Source organism: Protomyctophum parallelum (genome assembly GCF_964188405.1).
Source record: "Protomyctophum parallelum genome assembly, chromosome: 10".
Taxonomy (NCBI): Eukaryota; Metazoa; Chordata; class Actinopteri; order Myctophiformes; family Myctophidae; genus Protomyctophum; species Protomyctophum parallelum.
The window spans coordinates 40,612,609-40,634,819 of NC_139704.1; the positions used below are offsets into that span (position 1 = coordinate 40,612,609).

General features: G+C 41.1%; 2 protein-coding genes across 3 annotated transcripts; one reads left to right on the top strand and one right to left on the bottom strand.

Annotated features, from left to right (window-relative positions):
• Positions 1-56: 56 nt before the first annotated feature.
• On the bottom strand, positions 57-9,596 carry abraxas2 (abraxas 2, BRISC complex subunit). Of its 2 annotated transcripts, none has more exons than XM_083774486.1 (9): positions 9,474-9,596; positions 7,935-8,025; positions 7,406-7,442; positions 6,867-6,933; positions 6,176-6,366; positions 4,671-4,790; positions 3,933-4,017; positions 3,696-3,813; positions 57-3,242 (listed from the first exon to the last, which is right to left on the bottom strand). In XM_083774486.1, exons 1-9 carry the CDS (start codon positions 9,543-9,545, stop codon positions 2,692-2,694), a joined length of 1,332 nt encoding a protein of 443 aa, XP_083630612.1. In that variant the 5' UTR covers positions 9,546-9,596; the 3' UTR covers positions 57-2,691. The 2 variants fall into 2 exon arrangements, with proteins under 2 accessions (XP_083630612.1, XP_083630611.1); XM_083774485.1 differs by having other exon boundaries at positions 4,671-4,793.
• Positions 9,597-10,206: 610 nt separating this feature from the next.
• eef1akmt2 (EEF1A lysine methyltransferase 2) lies at positions 10,207-15,467 on the top strand. The gene is made up of 6 exons (XM_083774468.1): positions 10,207-10,322; positions 10,629-10,694; positions 10,993-11,107; positions 11,285-11,392; positions 14,361-14,577; positions 15,215-15,467. The coding sequence occupies exons 1-6, from the start codon at positions 10,210-10,212 to the stop codon at positions 15,310-15,312; spliced, it is 717 nt and encodes a 238-aa protein (XP_083630594.1). The 5' UTR covers positions 10,207-10,209; the 3' UTR covers positions 15,313-15,467.
• Positions 15,468-22,211: the final 6,744 nt, after the last annotated feature.

Below are 22,211 nucleotides of genomic sequence, written 5' to 3' on the forward strand. Positions count from 1 at the left end.
TTTAAGCAGCGGGAACCACTTTTCAGACCTCAAACAATAATAAGAAAGACAACAGATCACATAGCATGTCTCTTTTATTATCTCCCAGACAGTATTTTCAATGTAGGGAGAACTCTTCTGACCAAACACACCACCATGGTCTAGTAGTTGTGTGATCAAACAACTCTTGTCCAATACAGACATAGCCAGATAACAGCCCAAAAGATAAAGGCTGTGCAAAGGGACTTTGTGCTTCAGGGATAACTTGCTGTCCTTAGGGCTTCTTTGGGAAGTGGCTGTTGTCTTCAGCCTTCCGAAAAGGGTTGCGAGTGTGACTAGTACACATCTGTGTCATCTTTGAACTTGGAAGTTAAATGGATAACAAACAACGGCACAACCTAGCTATGCTTGTGTTCTACACAGCCTCTTACTGAGACAGGCTTATCAAGTGCTGTTTAAAAGCCAACACCAACACCCCCCCACACACACCCGTCTACTGTACATTCATTATCTTCCTCATTTATTATTCAAATATTTATATTCCAGTGCACATAGGGAAAGGTCCTCAAGTAACTTGTTGAATTTTGCCACATAAACATTTTGTGATTGTGTTACTTTCTAGGTGATTTAAGTCAAGTAACATTTTGAGTGCCAGTCCCCAATCAGCAATACATTGACATTAATAACAGAGCAAACATTGAGTGCCGAGTGACCCTAAGGCAAAAAGCTTGACATTTAACTAGATTGTGACAGGAACGCAGGACTAGTTCACAAGGCAAAAGCTTCTGCCTACAATTTGTTTCTCCACAAAATATTCCAATTTTAGCTACCTGCTTATCGCTGTTAAATGCCTTCCAGTTGCAGTGCAAAAGTCTATCTGTGTAAAGAACATCGACTGGCTACATTCTGCACCCAAAGCAGTCCACATCTCCAAGTTCTGTCATTACAAATTGCTGGCCGAGATCTGAAACTAAGAAAGCTACTTGGCTGGTCTTGCTCCTTTATGAGAAAAAAAAAAAAAAAAAAAGAAAGAGGAAGAGGAAAAGGTCACATACTGACTGTTTGCCTCACAGCGTCTGTCACATTCCCTCTAAATATACAGTATGTATAAGCATACAATTCCAGTTTCAAATAATGAAGCAAGCAGGAACGTTTTAAGTCACAGGAGCGAGTATGACATATAGGTCCATGTGTAAGCATTCACTAGAAGGTTCTGTAGTGTAAAAAAAAGAAGACAGTATGGGAAAGCAGTAGAGTGGTTCAGGCAGGCAGAACACATCACATACAAGGACGTAGCAAATACAGGACTAACCCTAAGAATGACGGCAGTCGATTCCTGTAAAGACAACACCATTTTGGATCATCTTACCCCCCTCAAGAGAGATGTTGAAATACGCTGTCTGTGTGCAGTTAGGAGCCTGCGGTACTGTACTGAGTGGAAGGCACTGTTATACTGAATCGAGGTCATGCCGTCTTTGTCACATTATTGAGGTCCATACAAATAGTGTAAGCCCAATCAGGTCTGAACAGGTGAGGTCTACTGTCAACTTTGCCAAGGCAGGAAGGTGATCCGCCTCTTTGCCTCAGTTACCAGGGTTACAATACACACACTGCAGGGGGGCACATTAGCCTCATGTTGTGAATTTAATGCATATCGAGTCAGTGAAGTAGTCACACGGTTTCTAGAACAGACAAATCCACACTGCCTTGGTTTAGCTCTGTTGCAGCCGCAGAAGGGGACTTTAAGCGTCTGGTCAGTAAAGCTACAGTACATTGTGTTTTGCCCTGTGAACCCCAAACAAAGCACAAAAGCCGAGACGGGTACGGCTTGGTCAAGTGGCACAACATGACAGCATTGGTAAAAGCACAATAAAGAAATCGGCTAACATTTTGTTTAAGTGCAGCAAAGCGCATACAATTTCAGTGTTACCCAAGAAGAAGTTGTTGACATCCTTGTCAATCGAGTGAGACTAGTTAAAATTATATAAGCATTAAGCACCCATTTTAGTAGTGGCAGAGTCCATCAGGATTGAAAACTATTCTAGGTTGTAACAGAGTTATTAAAAACATACCGTGGATTACTTACATGGAAATAAATGTAATAAATGGACAAATGTCATAACTGTGCAGGTAAAATTATAGTTTACATATATATATCTTTCTTCAAATTTGAAAATAAAATAATGATAACCAGTCACCTACCTCACAAAAACAAGAAGTTTGAAGGCAGCAGAATATTTTCCCTTTGCTTTTCTTAAATAAATTGTTTAAAAGAAGGCAAAAAGTAGTGCAAGAGGTAATGGTAAAGTTGGGTGCTCAGAGATGGGTGCTGTAGAGGTGACATAGCATGATCCAGAGAGTGTTGTGCAGTCGGTCTTGTACGGAGAGGACTGGCCAACCAGTTGGCACTTATTGTGTTGTAATATCCACCTCCGAGTCTCCGACACTGAAACCAGACAGACACAATGGAGCAAGCCAGATAAAAAAAAAAAAGAAAAAAAAATTGTCCCCAGACAAATTTCCCCTTAAAATGGAGATCAAACTAGGATGAAACGAAATACACAGCGGAACACCACCTGCGCATGCCTTTCATTTCCAGGGCTGGCACTTCCTCTGTCATATAAGAGATGTCTTATCCTTGATTGGTTGAGATGCCCACCTCTCCAGGTGCAACACATTTGTGTCCAATTCGACCTACATGGCTTTCATCTATTAAGTTTGTGAGCCACGCGCGTCTCCGTCAGGACTGAGAGCAGCAGGGCGACCTTGGGCTAAAATGCTGGCAGGGACCGCTGACAAATGAGTGGCTTCACTGACTAGGTTCTCATACTCGCTACTGTCCTCGTCTTCGTCATCCTCTTCATCATCCTCCTGTCCTGCCGCTTGCCTGTCTAGGGAGTCGGAGCTGGATCCATCTCCGTTGCCAAGGTATGGGGTGCTGGGAGTGGGACCAAGATTGGAGGTAGCTCCAAGGCCCAGCCCCAACCCCATACCCAGGGGACCAGGGGTGGGGTGGCCTGGGGAACCCACAGCCTGGGGCCGGGGCAGCAGAGCAGCACTGGTGGGGCAGGAGACGGAGGAGAGTAGAGCGTCGTCGTGGGATGAGACGTCAGCGTAGGAAGGGGGATTATGGGAAGTACCGGGCCGCTCTGGAGCAGAAAGAGCGTGGAAGGCTACCCTTGACAGTAGCGAGGTTTCCAGGGATTCAGTGTTCTCCTCTGGGGCGGTCTGTGACTCTGCAACATTCTGAGCCTCCCTCAGCCCTGTGTAAGTGAGAGAAAAACAATATAAATGATGACATGACAATTTTAATTAACCATTGATTTTGTTTAATCACACTGAAAAACCTTTGGTAAATTAAATTCATCCCATACTAATGTGGTTCAAGTGGTCCTTGAGGTGGCTCCAGGGGGTCCCCAGCATAATTAATTAGTTAATATAGTGTCAAAATCAGTTTAACCACTTTAATCCTATTTTGAAAGACCTGCAAGCTCACAGGTTGCAATTTAACATGTTGTGGGCTTGTAGATCTGCCATTTAAAGAAAATTCAGAACATTTTTGAAAATACAAATCTTGTATGGGAGTCCCTGGCACAAATATTTTCAGATAGGGGTCCACGACCAATACATTTGGTCGTCCTTGACATGAAAATGAACCATTGCCATACTACTTTTGGTGTAGACGTTTAATAATTCATTCCCAAACAATTACGTACTTCTCTCCTCTTCAGCGGTTTTTCGTTTCCTGAGAGCAATTTGTAGTTTGAGTTTGTTCACTTCTTCTTGAATGTCCTCCTTCACACGTTCACTTTGTTCAACCTCTCCACATACAGCCTAAAACAAGAAAATGGTAAAACACAAAATGTTTCAACATTTGGGAGTAGTTATTTAGCTTATTTTGCAATATATCCCCCCATGCAAGAATGTTAAGGATTGTACTCTACAGGGCTCACCTGCACTTTATCTTGCAGTGCGCTGTAGACTAGGTATATTGTTCGGATATCCTTCATCACACCATCTTTATCGAAGAACTCAGCCCTGTGCAGTAATTCACACCGGTCAATATTTCCAATAAAACGTATCATAGCATCTCATATATGGTATTCAAGGGAAGTTCACAAAAAAAGCTTACATTAAAAGGCAATGAGACAGATTTACATGTTGGATAATTCAATGTTCAATGGACATGATCCACTACACGACAAGATCTCATGAAGATGTGACTGACTATGCCAAGCGACCAATATCACTGGTCACATAGTGGCTATTAGTGGGACTAGGCGTAGCCATAAACACACCAAAATATATATATACCGTATGCATATATGCACATGCAGACAATCATGTCCTTCTTGCTCACCACATGCATGAATGTTTACCCTCAAATGCACAGTAAAAGAAAATCACACCCGTGTGAAGTGAGGGGCGCTAAAATATTAAAGTCTATCTCATGTTGATTAGGTGATGCAATGGTGATATAAAACAAACGGTGCCAACACAAACATTAAACGCCATTAACAATAAAGAGACAATATGACTTAAATTTTCCCTTCATTGTCAATGCGTTTACAATACAAACTTTGAACTAAAGACAAACATTAAACCTGTGTATAGGAGCACCCCTCAAAAACACACACAGAGCAAGCTTGCACACATATTCGCATACAGAAGCACTTGTGTTCCAAACGTACCCATGCTCTTTGATAACCTTAGCGTAGTTGAGTGAGGTGTTGGGTACTGAAGAGACTTTGTATTCCTGCTGGCTGGTGTTGCCCAGGTTGGGGATTGTTAGAGTGATCCTCTGGTTGTACCTGCTAGATGGAGATGGACAGTTAGCTTAGCGCAGACTACTGATGCTGATCACACATTAGACACATATTGAAATCGGTTATTCTGGCCAATAACAGTATTTTTTTACCTTTCATGACAATACTAAAATGTGTCTTCCCAATGGGGCAGTTTACCTTTATATTACTAAACACTACACTGTTTTAAAGTGACTGAAGTCACTAAAGTTGTTTCAGCTTAATTGTCAAAAACATGCAACATTTATTTTGGCAAGCATGCTGTCTTTTCATTAACACCTGTCATTGGCAATACATCGTCATATCAGTGCAATAAATATAACGGGGATAAGTATATTGAACCTGATTTCTATTCTCAACAGCAATTATTGTTCAATACCAATACATTCTGACAGGCTAAGTAAATATATTGATACTGAAAAGTGTCAACAAAAAACAGATTAGTTGTCTCCTTATGGGAAAGGGTATTTTATGGGTATTTTATGTCATTTATAATACCTTTGGGGCAGGCCCTTCTAGAGTTTGAATGGACAGGTATCAGTCAAAAGGGAGATATCGAAGAGGAAAGATGGATGGGGAATCATCAACATATGGAATGTCAGAACAGGTCAGCTCTATATATGGAGATTTAAGGGTTTGAGGTCAGATGTAGAGTTGCTGGCCAATATTGATGGGGGATCTCAATTCCCATATATGGGCTTAATATTGATCAGAGTAATCTAGTAAGAGAGTAATGACACTCCCATTGACTCGCATTGTAACAATGGAATGCGGAAGTGCTCATTCTATCTCAATGGGATAGTTCCAGCCATAGGAGCAATGTTTGGAACGATAGCCCATAGTCACCCGCTTTGCAGTGAGATCAAAGCGTGTCACCACTCTTACTAGATTACTCTGATATTGATCTCCATACCTGATGATGTCACGTGATGTCACCATATAAGGCATGCGTGGGGTGACTAACCAAAAACCGACTGACTGGAAATGCACAATTTCATAGTAAATGCGACTTGCGGTGGCAACAAGTACTTCAATATGCATTCCATCATCTCAATACAATTTAGGCATTTAGCAGATGCTCTTAATCCAGATATTTAAGGAATGTTTGTGCAGGAATGTAAAAAGCGGTTCAAGAGCTAATCTTGTTCATCCTTTCTCAATACCACTACCTGGCATGTAGAACAAGAGATGTGTAACTGAATATGATTTTCAAAGAAATCCATCCTTGATCTGTGAGCCATGTGCATGTCTCCTAAGGCTTACATAAAAGTGTGCTTCTCTCCTCATGGTAACCACATCAATGTAACATCTGTGGTTTGGCTTGGAGACCTGCACTGTATGCCCTTCATACCTCTGCACTAATAAAGAAAAAAAACATGAGATCTTTATACCTGCTATTGGGTCTAAAGAGCACATATTCCATGGCGTGCGTGGAGCTGTTGGCCGTGGAACAGAAGCTGAAAAGGAGGAAGACTAGGTCGGGCACACCCAGCAGTTGAGTCAGCTGCTTGTGGATGATCTGTTCCCTGAACGACATCTGCTGCTGCGTGTTCCTTCGGAACCGGTACCAGCCGATGATGTTCTACATGAGCAGAGCACATGCAGAGGAAAGTGATTCAGTCATAGTTTTGATTTGGAAGCAGAACCCAAGATTCCTACTGACCTACCTAATTTAGACTTCTTATTGATTGGATAAGACGATGTTTCATGATCATGAGATCGTTATCCTACCTGATCAATAAAGTTTAAATTAGGCTATAACACTAATTTATAATTAGTGTGCAGGTGCCACTTCCAAATAATGTTCTGCATATAACCAAGCAGTAACAATGTGCATACAGTTGATTTCCAGTTTCTCAAGTACCAACTACTGAGCATGATTAACAAATTATCTTTGCATCACTGCATATTTTGTTTGCACAGGCTTGTTTGTTTGCAAAAAATTTGTCAGGTTGGATGACTGAACCTAATTCAGTATTAAGTATTTTTCTGTCGTAATCATCATCAATCATATGCTATAAATGATCAATCAGCAATTTTAATGCACACACCCAGACCTTTAGGTAAAAAAAACACACTCACTTTTCGCCTATCTTTAAGAATTCTGTTAAGACTTTCTTCGTTGACTTTGCCTGCGTAGTCATAAAAGCTGGAGATTGAGAAGGGGTAAAGACAAGTTATCGACTTAACACATTGATTTCAAGGACGTATTTTGATGCATGTCAATCCAAAGCCCACACCACCATGGACATATTTCGACATATGCTGGTGTTTTCAGTGTTTACGCTAGATGGTTGATTCCGGCTGGATTTGGCTGCCAGTCTGAACACACACAGATCTGATCTGGTAACTTGCAAATGCAGTGAATGGTTGGACCAAAAGACTGGATTTGACTGCAATCTAAATGAGAGTGTACTATCATTTGAAATTCACATCTGCCCTCTGGCAAGCTCAACATTACACTGAACAACAATAGAATCCCAGGCTTTCCTTACATCCGGATTCAGACGCAAAGCATTGTAGTACAATAGTAGTCTTAAACTTTGTTAGGCAATTCAATAGAAAATAAGTCAATTCAACTCAATATCTCAAAATCTAAAGAGTAAATAATCATATCTTACCTAAATAATTGTGAACACGGTTCATGGTTATGGATTTCTGTCAGGGGGGACAATGAAAATGTCTGAAATTAACATCACAATGTAGACAGTGCAACAGGACTGCTTATGTGAAGAACAAACATGATGAGGCAGCAGTGTAGAATATTAAAATGATCTAGGACAATTAGGTCAATTTAATAGTTATATTTAAATGCAGAGCTGCTCATCGAAGCTGATTGTTTCTTAAAGTCAGTCCTATTAATATATTGTTGCTATCGGGTAGAAAACTCCTATAACAACTTTTTCGTTAATTAATGCCCTACTTCATTATACCAGACAGTGTCACACAAAACTACATATTTCCTAATGAAGTAAGACTGTTGTCTGTGGACATCTATCTGGTACTATCTATCTGTTACTGGTACATTTGTAAATTTCACATGAAATCAGCAGTTTCATGCATTTTGCCCCCTTAGTTTTGAAAGTTTATGTTCACTTTAAAAAAGGAAGGGTCATAGAATTGAGTGCTTCTTGTGTGAGCACTACTTACCCACTACATGAAGCAATTCAGCATTGCTGATCTGTGCGTCATTTATGCTGACAGTCTCTTCTTGCCTCACTTCTCCTAACAGGAAGCCCTCCTGTATAAATGAAAAATTATAGACATTAATAATCCACATGAACCAAGGCATCCCTATTCTGGAGCAAACGTTCAGCAAAAACAGATTATTCTACAAACTCAAGATTTGGTGTAGAGCGGGGTATTCAACTTTTATCAGGCCAAGAACCCCTTTGCAGAGAGCGATGATGAAGCAGCGACCCCTAGTGTGTGTGTGTGTGTATATATATATATATATATATATATATATATATATATATATAACTTTAACATACATTTAGATAGTTGTTTCATTGCATAGTTGTTTGACAGCACTATAATCAGAGTTGTTGTGTAAATTAATGCGTTTTCTTTGTTAGTTTACACATATATTCATGAATGATAGTGTATTTTCAGACATTTAAGCAATTTAAGCAATGACCATCAATACTTAGTAATTATATGACCTTTGGCCATGATTTTAAATGACATTTCCTCAAATGTAATTCTGTGCAGCTCCAACAACTATGTGTACATCATAAATGAACCACGTTGCAAATGACAATATCAAGCAACATGAACTTGCGTTTTATAAGTCAGCAAGGAGACACTTCTTTCTACAGGGAAGTGACAGCAGTTTGCTGTCAAGGCAAATCTTCAGGTAAACAACTGCGGCTGATTTGCTCTCTGGAACTATGCAAAGAATGCAGGCAGGATTTACACCTGCCTAGCAACACCCTGGAGGGCCTGGACCACTCAACAACTGTGTAAAGTTAGCTTAATCAACAAAGCTCGGAATATCTGTCACATTATTTCATTGCCCATTTCACTTACACTAACCACAAGGCCATCCTCAAACCAGTCATCTCTGGGACTAGTTAATGTGTTTTTAAACCCTGGCTGTCACTTTGTTCGATAGAGCTCACAGCTCACTGCGCTAACATTAGCAGCTAACGTTAGCTAGTGCCTTGCCGCTATGCTATGCGAAAACGACATACATCCGACGAATTCAGCTCAGCTATTATAATTCAGACAAGCCATCAAATAATTGTTTTGAATCTAACCGGTATCATTATTACAACCACAGACACACGGAGTCGGAAGTCATTGGACTTAGCATATATGTTAGCTTGCTGTGCTGACTATTTCCTGCGACCAAAACTTTTCTTAACAACCTTCCCTGTTTCTGTGTGCTGCTTTGTATCAACAGTACGAGTATAAAACCAGAACAGTGGCCGTCGCCTGATCCACAAGACCTGGACAACCAGAAACAAAAAAAGGGGTCCAACATCTGCAGATCACAAGTTGGTGCCAGTGAATAGACGAGACCCACAGGGGCAGCTAGGCTAGCTAGCGGCTAGCAGGCAACAGGATGATGATGACAGTGGAAAACACATACACTGTCGCAGCGATCTCAGCTCGCCTGGGCGACTCACGCACACAAGCACAGGTCTACCTCTTAATGTCACTGACGACATGTTCGACACTTACATGATCGCAGTTGCTGTTGGCGCTGTGATAACACACAGAAGTAAACGTATAACCCGAAATGGATGCCGCCATGATGGAAACATCCCATCTATCCCACCACCCCCTGTGACTGAGTTGTTGACTGCTGCTACACGCACGGCGTGGCGCGGTACCTCCTCCTCCTCCTCAGCGCAACTTGTTGTGGGTACTGTAGTAGGCGGCGACCACCAGTGTTACACCTACATGTGTAACCTATCGAATGCCATGACTTCCATTCCTAGCTCAATATCATGTTGTCTTTCATATTATTACATATCATAATACATTTTTCAATATTATACTGTCTTTCTTATAATGAAAAACACATATATAGACAGACAGACAGACAGACAGACAGACAGACAGACAGACAGACAGACAGACAGACAGACAGACAGACAGACAGACAGACAGACAGACAGACATGATTGATTGATTGATTGATTGATTGATTGATGGATTATTTTATTATACAAACATGCAAAACCGTACAAGTAGTCAAACACTTTGTCTAAAATTATTACAGACAGACAGAGTGTTTTATTTTATTTTTTGACGATGGGTTGAGTTCTCAACTTCTCAGATTGGGGGGGGGGACCCCATGTTGACATAACCACATCTTGCCACAGCAAACCAGTGGAACCACGCACTGTGGATACAGCGACCCCTGGTGTCACAGTATTCCATTGCTTACCCATTTCAATGCAACGTCGTAGGCATGGCAGCTAGCATGGATTCCACTCATGGCTGTCCTGATACTACTTCAGAACCAGCTGAAGACAGAGGCTCGGAAGATGATTTCGGTCCTTCAGAGCTCGGAACGAAAGAATAGTAAGTGTTGCAGCAACTTGCTCCAAAGAACAAAGATCATCAAAGTTTGTTAGCTTTTACTATGGGCTTTCTAAATCAGACACATACACACAGCACCATGGTGTAGCGAGCACTTCTGCAAAGTGTCAAACAATAATAATCCATACAAACCTTTACCTTTTGGCTGATTATCAGAGGAGCGTCTGTGACCTGTGCAGAAATGTCTTGGCTGCGCTCAGTGCGCTGTCCTGTAAATTGTGTACTTCAGCGGATCGTCCACTCCACGACATCTGACTATTTATGATTATTTCCTGCCTTCTTTTCCAGCTGGGATGAGGCATACCAAAGAGAATTGGAGACTTTCAGAGACATTGGAGATGTTGGTGAAATATGGTAGATGTGTGCCCTGACTTACACAGCAGCTCTCTAAATCTAGAAGTAGCCTATAGCCAATTAGCCATGTTTTTTGTGAAAGCAAACCAAGTCCAGTTAGTCCACTATAGATATCATGTCATAAAAAAAATGTCATAAAAAAAAAAAAAATATATATATATATATATATATATATATATATATATATATATACCGGATGGTATTGGTTTAATAAAAGTGAAGCAAAATCATTCCAAGTGAGATACTGTACAATAATATTCATAGCAATATGTCACTAATGTCTGTTTTCTCCTTTAAGGTTCGGTGAGGAAAGTATGAGCCGTGTACTTCGATGGATGGACAAAGCTCAAATTCCAGAAAATGCTGCCATCCTTGACATAGGCACTGGAAATGGAGCCTTATTAGTTGAACTGGTATGATGAAAGCAATACAAATCCATATGGAGTTTATTTTGTATGTCTTATTTCATTACCACAGTAATGTAAATATGACCAGGAATGATGAGTATGTTTTTTTCTGCAAGCCTAAGAACGTTCATTTCTCTGACCACTGTTATTCTTTTCCTCTTTGTGTTGTTTTTGTGCATAAAGGCTAAACAAGGTTACACAAATATTCTGGGTGTAGATTACTCTGCAGCGTCTGTTGAGCTGTCCAGAAGTGTTCTCCAGACTGAGGACATTACTGGTGTTACTGTAAAGGTGAGTTGACTTTGATAAATTGCTATATCTATCACTGTGTAATTACTCCAGTAGTACCGCCCCTTTTCCCTCCAAATACTGCATACCCTGTATAATCTTTGGTCGGTATGAATAATAAAGTCATATTGCTTTTCAAGCGAGGCAGTGATTTAATAGTAATACTACACGTATACTGATGATATACACTGCATAATTTTATACTGAACTGCAACGTGGCAAAATGGCAAACTGATGGTTGTATGGCTAAGGACAACATGGTCCTTATTAATTATAATTGATAAGGACACTCCAGTCCAGGTGGTGGTGCTGTAGAGCTGTTCGAACTGTAGGTGTGAACAGGTTATGAAGAAATAACTGACAGACAGTTCTTTATACATACATAATATATGTATAGTTAGGAGGATGTTATCAATAGCAATACATCAATTTGGTTCCTCATCAAATACCAGACAATGGCCTTGGCCTGGTTTCCCAAACGACACAAACACGTTTAGTGTAAGAGGTATGGTGTCGCACATGCCCTCTAGGCCGCACACTAGTGATGCGCGGGCCGGCTTTTTTCATAACCGTCCCGTCCCGCCACGCCACGGGAGCCAGCCTGCAGAAAATATATAATCAACGACCCGAAAACAAAAAGTAGCCTAACGACTGGCTTTTCAACACCCAGCAAGTTCAGTCCATTTCAATTGCTTTGGAGAGAGAGGGGGGAGGGGTAGGGACGTGCAGAGGTCGCTCGTTATGAGAGAGAGGTGACGTCGTCCCTCTTTCCTGTGTGAGTCGTAACAAATTATTTGAATTAACAGTAACACTTACACATGTCACATGACATACTATCTGTCTCGGATCGTTTGGGTTGTGCATATGTGTGCATACAGCAGTGTAGCTCTCCGCTCGAAATGAAATGTCATGAGCTCATTTTAGATGTCATGAGCTCATTTTAGTTTTGATTGTGTATAGCCTACTTCAACTTCGTTGCGCGGCGGCGGTACCGCACACCCAAAATAGCCGCTCTACAAGCTCACAACGTGTCGCCTGCGTATATGGCACGAATAGCCTAGATTTATTTTGGGGATGTGGAGTGCTTTGGTGTTGGTGCTGTTGTGAGGTGGTGAGGCCTGGGTATTCAATATTTCAATTCATAATCATGACATGATAAATCACCATGATGGGTTGGATTGGGGAGTGGCAGAAACTATATGTGGTGGTGCACATCGCTCCCTCTCTCCATATTAAATTAGCTAAGCCGACTCAGAGAGAGAGAGGGGAGAGGGACAGTGGTGATGATGGATTTCGAAATTAAACAAATTTTGGTTCATGCCTTTTCCAAAAGAATAATTAGTCTACTCCATTAATACACTGCGTGTCTGCGCCATGGCTTGTAGATCTGTTCTTTTGGCCGTCGTCGAAACAGCAGCAAAATGAAGATGATGCATGGAGTTATAATAGCCGAATTCTCCTAAATGGGCTGTCATGCTGAGAACAAATTTCACTGTGGTAACGTATGTGACTAATCGTACGACTTTGACTTTCTGAGCCATGTACACACAAACCAAATCAACATACCCACACAGCACTTATAGGCTACTAATATATGTATAGTTAGGAGGATGTCATCAATAGCCTTATTTGACTAAGAAATAAATATTATTTGGATTCCTCATTAGCTGCCTTACTGAGCCATGTACAATTGTACACAAAACACAAATCAACATTTTACCCACACAGCACTAATAATAACGTATAGTGTGCTTTACTGCTTAGGGTCTGATGGGACCCCAGGACATGGCCAAATCCCCCATTGATAATTAGAGCTGTATTAAATCCTTCCACCCCAAATGCCTGTGATGCTCTTTAGCTTTCCGCAACACGGTGGACTTGCACTCAGGCCCAGGACTGTGAGAGCAGTGAGAGGAAACTGTGCAGTGTTTACCCTGCGGGTGGTGGGACAGAAGGAAGGCTTTAAAAGTGGTGGAAGTCTGGCCTAGCGTTTACATTTGACCACCTCCAGCCCCCAAATGAATGGACAGGATTTAATACATCTGCTGAAATATATGTGCAAGAATAACAAGTTTCAAATACCATTCATGCATGCGATAAGGACCATGGTGACGAGTGAGTTTTCCTCCCTCCCACATGTACATAAGGGTTACATATGGACTATATACAACACATACCTATGCTATGTAGGTGTATTTTGCTTGGGCTGAGAGCCCTGCTGCTGAAGTCAATATTGACGCGTGTGTGTGCGTGCATGCATCTCAGTCTGTATCTCATGTGCAGTAGAACACTACAACACATTGTATGGATCTGTGTTTTTTGTGCACATATGCAGCCTTAACTGGAATTTGAGTGTGAGCCAAAGAGCTTCAATGTCACAGGGTAAGAGAGCTAGGATGTGTCCCCCTCCAAAAAAAGGTCATCTTCAGTGTCACATCTTCATCCATCTCCCAGGCTGTTTTGGCACTTTCCCACATCCAGCTTTCATTTTACTGGCCTGTGCACAAATCCAAGCAACACTCCCAGCACAGCCACATACTGTACAGTACTGTACAGTAGTAGTACATAGTAGTAGCATATTTCACTATATAGTCACTCTACTTAAACCTCCAATAAAACTAAAATTATGTGACCCTTGGGTGGTGGATTTGTGGCTCTTTGGCACACCACCACAATGCTCTGGTGTTCTGTGCACTGTCTGGATGAAGGAGCCCTTTCATTGGTGCTGGGCCCGATCTCCACAGTGTTGAAATTGACCTCTCCTATGTGGCCAGCTAAAGTGTACTGCAGGTTCAAAGTGAACCAGTGAGGTGTACGGCAGTTACATTTGTAGAATGCCATTGAACGTAGGGTAGCATTGTAACGGTGTCAATGGATGTATATTTTATGATGAGTCAGACAAACAATGTGGTCGATCAAAGGAGTGACTATAACTTATGTTTACCGGCTGTCACTTTTTTTGTCTTCTCAGGAAGTGGACTTTTTGAGCTGCTCTGAGGAACTGAGGGGATTTGACGTTTGCATCGACAAAGGAACATATGACGCCATAAGCCTAAACCCAGACAAGACGGAGGAGGGCAAAGGACGCTATGTCCGGGCGCTAAGAGATGCGCTGAAGGAGGGGGGCTTTTTCATCATCACTTCCTGTAACTGGACGAAAGACCAGCTGCTACAGAGGTTCAGTGAAGGTGAGGGGAGAAGCGGAGCCATCATTAAAATGCAAACGAGCTCTTTAAAATGGCAAGTTGTATACTGTAACAACCCCACGCCCGTGGTTGCAGAACATAATTGTGCAGCCAGCCTGAGATACCTCTGTTGCCGTGCCGGTTGAAATCAAAGCTTGAAGCTGTATGTATATGCTCTGCTCATCCACAAAATTATAGTTGTCTCTCGTCGAGATGTAAGCGTGTGCCGGTTTACATTGGTGTCTGTGCAAACAGTTAAACTGTGCCACTGACAGAGACTGTTGCCTGGACGGCTGTCAAGGTGCAAGAAGCAACAAAAGCAAGCTCGTGAAGCTTGTATTGAATAGAAGTCAGAACTATGGAGAGGCTGCAGGGGGCCAAGGCCTTAAGACCTCATCTTTCACACTGACAGTCTGACTTTAACAGCCTTGGGGATACATCACAGATGGCAAATGGATGGCTTGGTAATGCCTCAAACCTTTCTAAACTATTGTTAACCAGGGTCATATCCCAGACATCTGAGACATTATGTCGGTGCTCAACCAGTTTCGCTGTACAATGTCAGACTGCATAGATTGTATGATATCGTATTTTCCTTGTCTGCAACTTTGAAAAAATTATTTTCTCCTGTTTTCTGTAGGTTTCGAGTTTGTACAGGAATTGCCCACACCCCGTTTCCAGTTTGGTGGGAAGACAGGCAACAGTGTAACAGCTCTTACCTTCAAGCGACTTCATTGAACCACACTAATGCCAGAAAATGTGTGATATATATGTATATTTTATAGACTTTTCCTTCAATTAAATTATGGCTTTTCACTTTACAGTCATGTGGGGAAGAAATTGCCAATAATTATATTATTTACACACATTTCAACCGTTTTGTAATAAATTATGTATCCCAACTCAACGCTTTATTTATAAACTAAATTTCAATCTATTATGTATATTTGTTAAGGGGCGTTTACACTGAGGCTGAGCACTATAACGATATACGATCGTTCACCATTGTATGTTTTTAATAGTTGGTGTGAACTTTTAAAACTATAGTAACTATAGTGCTCAGGCCCTTTAGGGCCATTCATGTGGAGTTCATTTTTTAAGCTATGAGGTAAAGATAAATACATTTTACAGTAGAGGGGGCCATTTCTCAGACTTTGAACAAACCCATCATCTTCTGGACTGGTGTCATATTTACTTTACCTTGATATTGTATGTCCAGTGGACAGATGTTTAGCCTGACTTTCAGGATATGTGCAAAAGAATCTATGAAGTTAACATAAAACCAAATATAGCAGTCAGCAAATGAGGTAATGCCCTGTCTGTAGTTATGTAAAATAATCAAAATCTGAACATCTGGTGGTGAATGAAGAAATAGCTGAAAAGGTTTCCAGCAGCTATGTTATGACTAACTTTTAAAATGGCTTCAGTGTGAACTCTAAAATATCAAAATCAGATTTAATCAATCAACTCAAAGCTTGTTCATGTGCAGTACACTGTACAGTATACTTAACATGGACTTTTATGATGATGTAGGTTCCCTTATCTTGTGGCGTCTGCGCTATTTGGTGCCAATATGTGGATAACTTATTTGAACACATCCTTCCTCATCATGTGCATCTACTTACATTTTTCAGTCAGAGCATCAAAGCAGATCTTGATTGATAATCTCATTCACTAATGAGCCTATTTGTCCTATTCCAGTTTTGTAACGGACAAATTGTGATCATAAAGGTGGTGTGTGTGTGTGTGTGTGTGTGTGTGTGTGTGTGTGTGTGTATGTGTGTGTGTGTGTGTGTGTGTGTGTGTGTGTGCGTGCGCGCGTGATGACTGTCCAATGTCCATATCTCCTTCAATCAACCAGCAGTCTATAATGAATTCACAGTGGGTGTGGATTTTGTGGAGGGTTGAGGTTTTGCCATTTCCTGTCTAAACTCTGTCGTTAATAACTGTCAAACCCTGGGTCCCTAATTGGAATCTGGGCCAGTGGCCCAATGGGAGCAGTCCACACTGAGGCATGCTGTTGAGTAAACAGGCACGGCTTTACCAGAATTACTGCCTGGAAATTTACAAGATGGCGGATATCCTGGTGGATGTGCATGTCATGCCCGCATTCACAAAGTCTCACCAATTTCCCATGAAATTAGATATTTTTGCAGCTCAATGACTTGTTTTCTCCCTCGCTGTGATCTAGAGACTGTTGCACAGCTGTTCCCATTGGCTCTCACTGTCTTTAAATGGCTAGACACCTTGTTTGGCTGCTTCAAGCGCCTCTTTGTTGCCCAGGAACAATGTCATTGTTCTGCACTGGGGCTTATATTGCATTACGGATTAAAGGTCCTTCTTGCAGTTGCAGGCACACTCCTTTCCCTTATAAAGGTACTGTTGCTTAGAAACCTAGCCACAAATATACAGTAGAAGCTTTTGGGAGGCACCAAAATTCCCATTGACCTAGTCATTAGCTTTTCTGCCAGTGTTTGACATACAACATCCTGTATTGCTCTTGTGGATCATGGAGATGCTGAAGTGAAAGCCCCTATTAAAATTAATAACTATGTGGCATCAAAGGGAAGAAGCTCTTCCTTAATGACTATTTATGATTGGCTGGCTGGTGTTAATAATACCCTGCATAACCTGGTGTTAATACCCTGCGTAACCTGTGTGTCTAACCTGTTCTGCTAATATAATCCTGACAATGTCATGTGTACTGTACTGACAGTCTCAGTCATTCATCACATTATTACGCTACAACAACATAGACACATTGTTGCATTTGTGGCCATGGCATGTGTCACTGAGCAAACTTTCAAGAACAAAACTGGGCCTTTAAAATGTTACAATGGTACCTAAGCTCAACAGAGAATAGATTCATTTTCATTCATTTAAAACATACATACATAACCATCGTTACGACGGTAACCATGTCTAAAATACAACCTAAGCTTGTGGACTGTTACTGAACCATACTGTAGACACGCCAGCATCAGCACATTTTGTAGCCTCTGAGTTGGCACCTTTATTCCACTCATAACGTGAGGCTAATCAAAGGTTTTGGACCTGATGGTGCAGCTAGCCTCCTTCACACCACCAGTATGAATGCCATGCTTTCACTTTAACCTCTCAAGTGTGATGGTAAATATTTATGTTTTTCGCTACATCTCCTTGGATACCCCTTTGAAGGTCTCTAATAGGATTTTAGTTGAGTGATTGAATTACTCCACCATGTAGCAGTGCCGTTTTCCATGGCATGGGTGCACATGTGGAAGTGGGACTGGGAAAGGAATTCCTCTTTTGCAGCATTTCAGACTTTTTGCCAAGTCTAAAAACTTAGACACCGTGGTTGAGCAGAACCGTGGTTGAGCAGAACTGGCTGCTTGGAGCATACCCTCCCTTTTGTTCTTCAAAGTTGAGTCTGGTTTCTTTTCTGTTTTCCTCCTTTTTTAATACAAAATAATGTATATTGTACAAATTGTATAATATTTTATAATCTAAAGGTATTTGACAAAAAAAGAGTTGAGTTTGTTGTTTTTGTACTTGACAGCTATACAATTAAAATAATATCTTGTGTTGTGAAGAGTGGCCACTGCTTAATGACCCCTCAGTTCATTACACTGACATCAGAAATGAGAAATCACCCTGAACCATGTCAAGAGGAAATACAGCATCGGCATGACCTGGCGATCCAGTCCAAAACCTCAACCCTCAACATAACCTGCACAGCGAGCAGACAAACGATGCGGTTCTCAACTGGACCCAGAGTTGGATGGAAGCCAGATAGCACCCTGAGTGCAGCACCTAACTAATATTTTGTAAAAAATATATACATATTTAGCCCCATGCTCGAATGCCCCCACCCCCCTGTCAAACACAGCTAAAAATCCCTAAAACGAAAGAAAGCAGCAAATGAAAAAAATGAAAACTCATCTTTTACTTTCTCTAATAACAACCTAAAACATGAACCTTGGTTGAAAAAAACTAAAGTTGTCCTTTAAGGTGTACTAAGTGGGGGCCCGGCTCCCATAGAACTTGTGGGGGTTGAAATTCTGGGCTCTTTATTTAGTGTTACTGTTATAGCAGTTTGTGTTGTTGGTAACGACCAACAACCGTAACAGAAAACCCACTAAATTGAATCAGAAAGAAAGCTACCTGAAATACTGGAAACGTGGAAAGAGTCAACCACCCAAAACCAAAATGGAATTCTATTTTGCCTAAATAGTGAATTTGCACTGGCAGAATACCTGAGCATTGTGACTGACCCAAAACTAAGGAAAGCCTTGACTATAGGTACAGACTCGGTGAACACAGCCTCGCAATAGAGAAAGGCATCCAACAGGCAGACCTGCGGCTCGCAGGCGAAGACAGACTGTGCACCCACTGCACACAAAATGTGGTGGAAACAGAGCTACACATTCTAAACCCACAGATACACACACCCATAGATAGTTTCAAAACATGACCAATATTTGTGAGCTGACTACTAATCATTGTGTTACTGTGTTGAACAGAGCTACTGTACTACCTGTATTAGATTTTTCTATACTATGTTAAATACTTTTGAAAAACTGTTGCTATTTGTCACAAAACATTTTCTAGCAAACCCTGAAAAATGGCTGCTAAGCCAGAGTTTGTGATGTTTTCTAATGCCAATAAAGCTCTTTGAATTGAACTCACAACCCTGACCCTGACCCTGACCCACCACTTGACTCATGTTGCACAGGAGAGAACTTGTGTTGGTGTTTGACGCCACATGAAAGAATTGTTCGTACTAAATAGACCGGCGTCTGTACTGTGTAAGTTGTATAGTCTAGTAGACTCTACTCTACATAGGGTACAGCTGAGCTGTTGAGGGGTCATAAGGTACTGTCTGGCACCTTACTGGCCTCTCACCAGCACAGAAGACGACTCAATGGAGGCAGAGAGCCCCTTCACAACGGACATCCCTTCCCCCAGGCCAGGGACATCAGAGCCTCTGAGCCATGGGAACCTTTTTGGGAAAATCATGGTTGGCTGAGAGGGGTAACTAGCTGGCTGCTGGCTGAGCACTCCATCCCTTTTCTTGTTCAGAGTTCAGTTGTTTTGAGGTTTGACAGCAACAATTAATTCCTATCGTTAAGAGTTGCCATACTTAATGAATGATTGCACAATGTTTGTGGCTGTCTTTTGAAGAATATGTAAGATTAGGCCTTTGTTTCTCAAGTGGAAAATTTGATTTATTTTGTAAATATGTACTATAAAATGTATTCACAGATAAAGATCTGCAGTAGGGTATAGCTTACTAAATAGTAAATAATGAACAGCTCAAGCAAGGCCACTATTGGACCATACCATATGAAAGGCCTAGAAATATGGGTTGTAACTTGTAATTAAGAACTCGTCCACCGTTTTTAAAGTTTTGCTGCTTTTAGGGTTATGCCAACAAAATAACTATAAATCCACTGTATAAGGCCTATTATTCCATTGTTGGCTGAAATAACACAGAATGTATTTGTCAGAATAATTCTGTAAAAAATGTACAACATTCTATTCACACCCTCCCATGCAATGGTTGGGCTGTATGCGGTTATTGTTACAACTTGTTTTGGTAACTATTAGTTACAATGTTAGTAGGCTACTGCACTTAATTGTATTGTTGGAATATATGAAAACTTTACATGAGCATTTGTTTCTTTGGAAACTAATGACTCCACTAATGACTCCACTACATGTCAAAGATTTTGTGCTTTTGCATGACTCCTCGGAAGGGACACCCATTACACAAACTTACAAAAATACATTATGAATACCAATGAAACGCTATTTCAGAAACTGAGAAAATTGTGTTTACTTTTACTGATAAACTTTATCTTGTAGTTGAGTCAAATTTGACCAGGAGTATATAAAGTAATTGAATTGAGTACTGGGGTTGGATGCTTTGTCCACTGATGCCGATACAACTGTTATAATAGCAAGCTATGCTGTATCCCAAATCTACAATAATGTCATGGAGAAAAGTGTATCTTAAGGCTAAACAGCACCAATGATTTTCCATGCAACTCCTTGCAACATGCAACTACTCTCAATATCCTCAATGGCAGTTGCAAGGAGTTGCATTGGTGCAGTTGACCAACTGTTTTGTTACAAGACTGTTACAAGTTCTAGTTGCAAGAAGTTGTAAATGGTGTGGTTTGTCCTATAGCTGCCCGTATAGGCCTATAGTTCTCAAGGTGGGGGTCCAGTCGGAGCTTAACCCTATAGGGGGTCCCCAGAAAAATGTGTTATTATAGCATCAACAGTTAACACATTTACACAATCTACAAGCGCACAACTTGCTGCCGTGTTGTGAGCTGGTAGATCTGCTATTTAAAATAAAATAAAATATACAATATTTAATAATAGAAATTTGAGACATTTTTAGACATTTTAACAACACATTAATTTGGGGGTCATTGACATGAAAAAGTTGAGAACCTGAACCATAGGTCTATAAGAAGAGAACCACATGGTCCAGGCCAGTGAGGGATTTGGAGAATGTTGTCTCTCTGACAACGAACTAGCCAATTACAGCGCTACCACACCTCTGAACTATGGGTTGTAGTGTGTACCTAAGTTAACAGTGTTGCCATGTCCGCTTATTATAAGCGACTTTGACCTTGTTTTCTGCAAAGTTGCTTGTAAATATTGGTTTTGATTGATTGATTGATTGATTGATTGATTGAAGTATTTATTAACATTTTGCAGAATGGGTACATTTCACATAAAAGCACAACTCAATACAAAGACAGTTACTGTGGACGACACTGATAAAGTGTTACACTTGTGTTACACTTTGTACATATAGGGTGTACAAATATACACTTCTATATAAAAAACAGGAAATTGTAGTTCGGTGGTCCCCTCACCACCGAAAATCCAGACTATGTATGAGCCTTTAGGGGAAAGGGGATGGGGTGGGTAGGGCATTCCACATTTTGGTGGCATAGGAGCAAAATTAAATTTAGTCCCTTGTTTGTGCCGAATCTGGGTCGCAAACTTGCACATGGTTTGTTGAACTCCTTTTGGTGTTGTGGGTGTGCACTTCGTTGACATTAAGGAAGTATTAGACATGGATATCTTGGTGGTGTAGTGAATCTTGTGGACCAGACAGACCCATTGCAAGATGCTGTGTAATCTGTCTCACTGCAAGATGCTACACTCTGTCGTCAACCCTAAGCCATTCCAGCCTGTCAAAGTGGGTGAGGTGGGTCCGGGGAGTGAGGCCTAGTTGTGTTTTTTGGGCTTGTTTATAAAGTGTTTTCTTAATTTGGGCTTTTGGGCTTGTTTAAAAAGTGTTTTCTTAATTTGGGCTTGCTTACCAATGCTGTTTAAGCCTGGTTCTCAACCATTTTCATATTATAGACATCACTAGAGGGCCCCGATTGCCCCATGATTGTATTTGTCCACAGGACCCCCATCTGAAATACTGAAAATATTGTGCCAGTGACCAGATTTGTGCTGAAAAAAATGTTTCAAAAAATATGCATGTAGGCCTATAGACTATAGTGATTGACTACCGGTATTTTCAAATGTTTGTGTGGCTCGTTCTTCTGGGCTTGTTTCTCCCGCAAACTCTGGCAACCCTGAAAGTGAAGCTAAAGGACCAGCAGCCTGCATGCAGTTGTTCA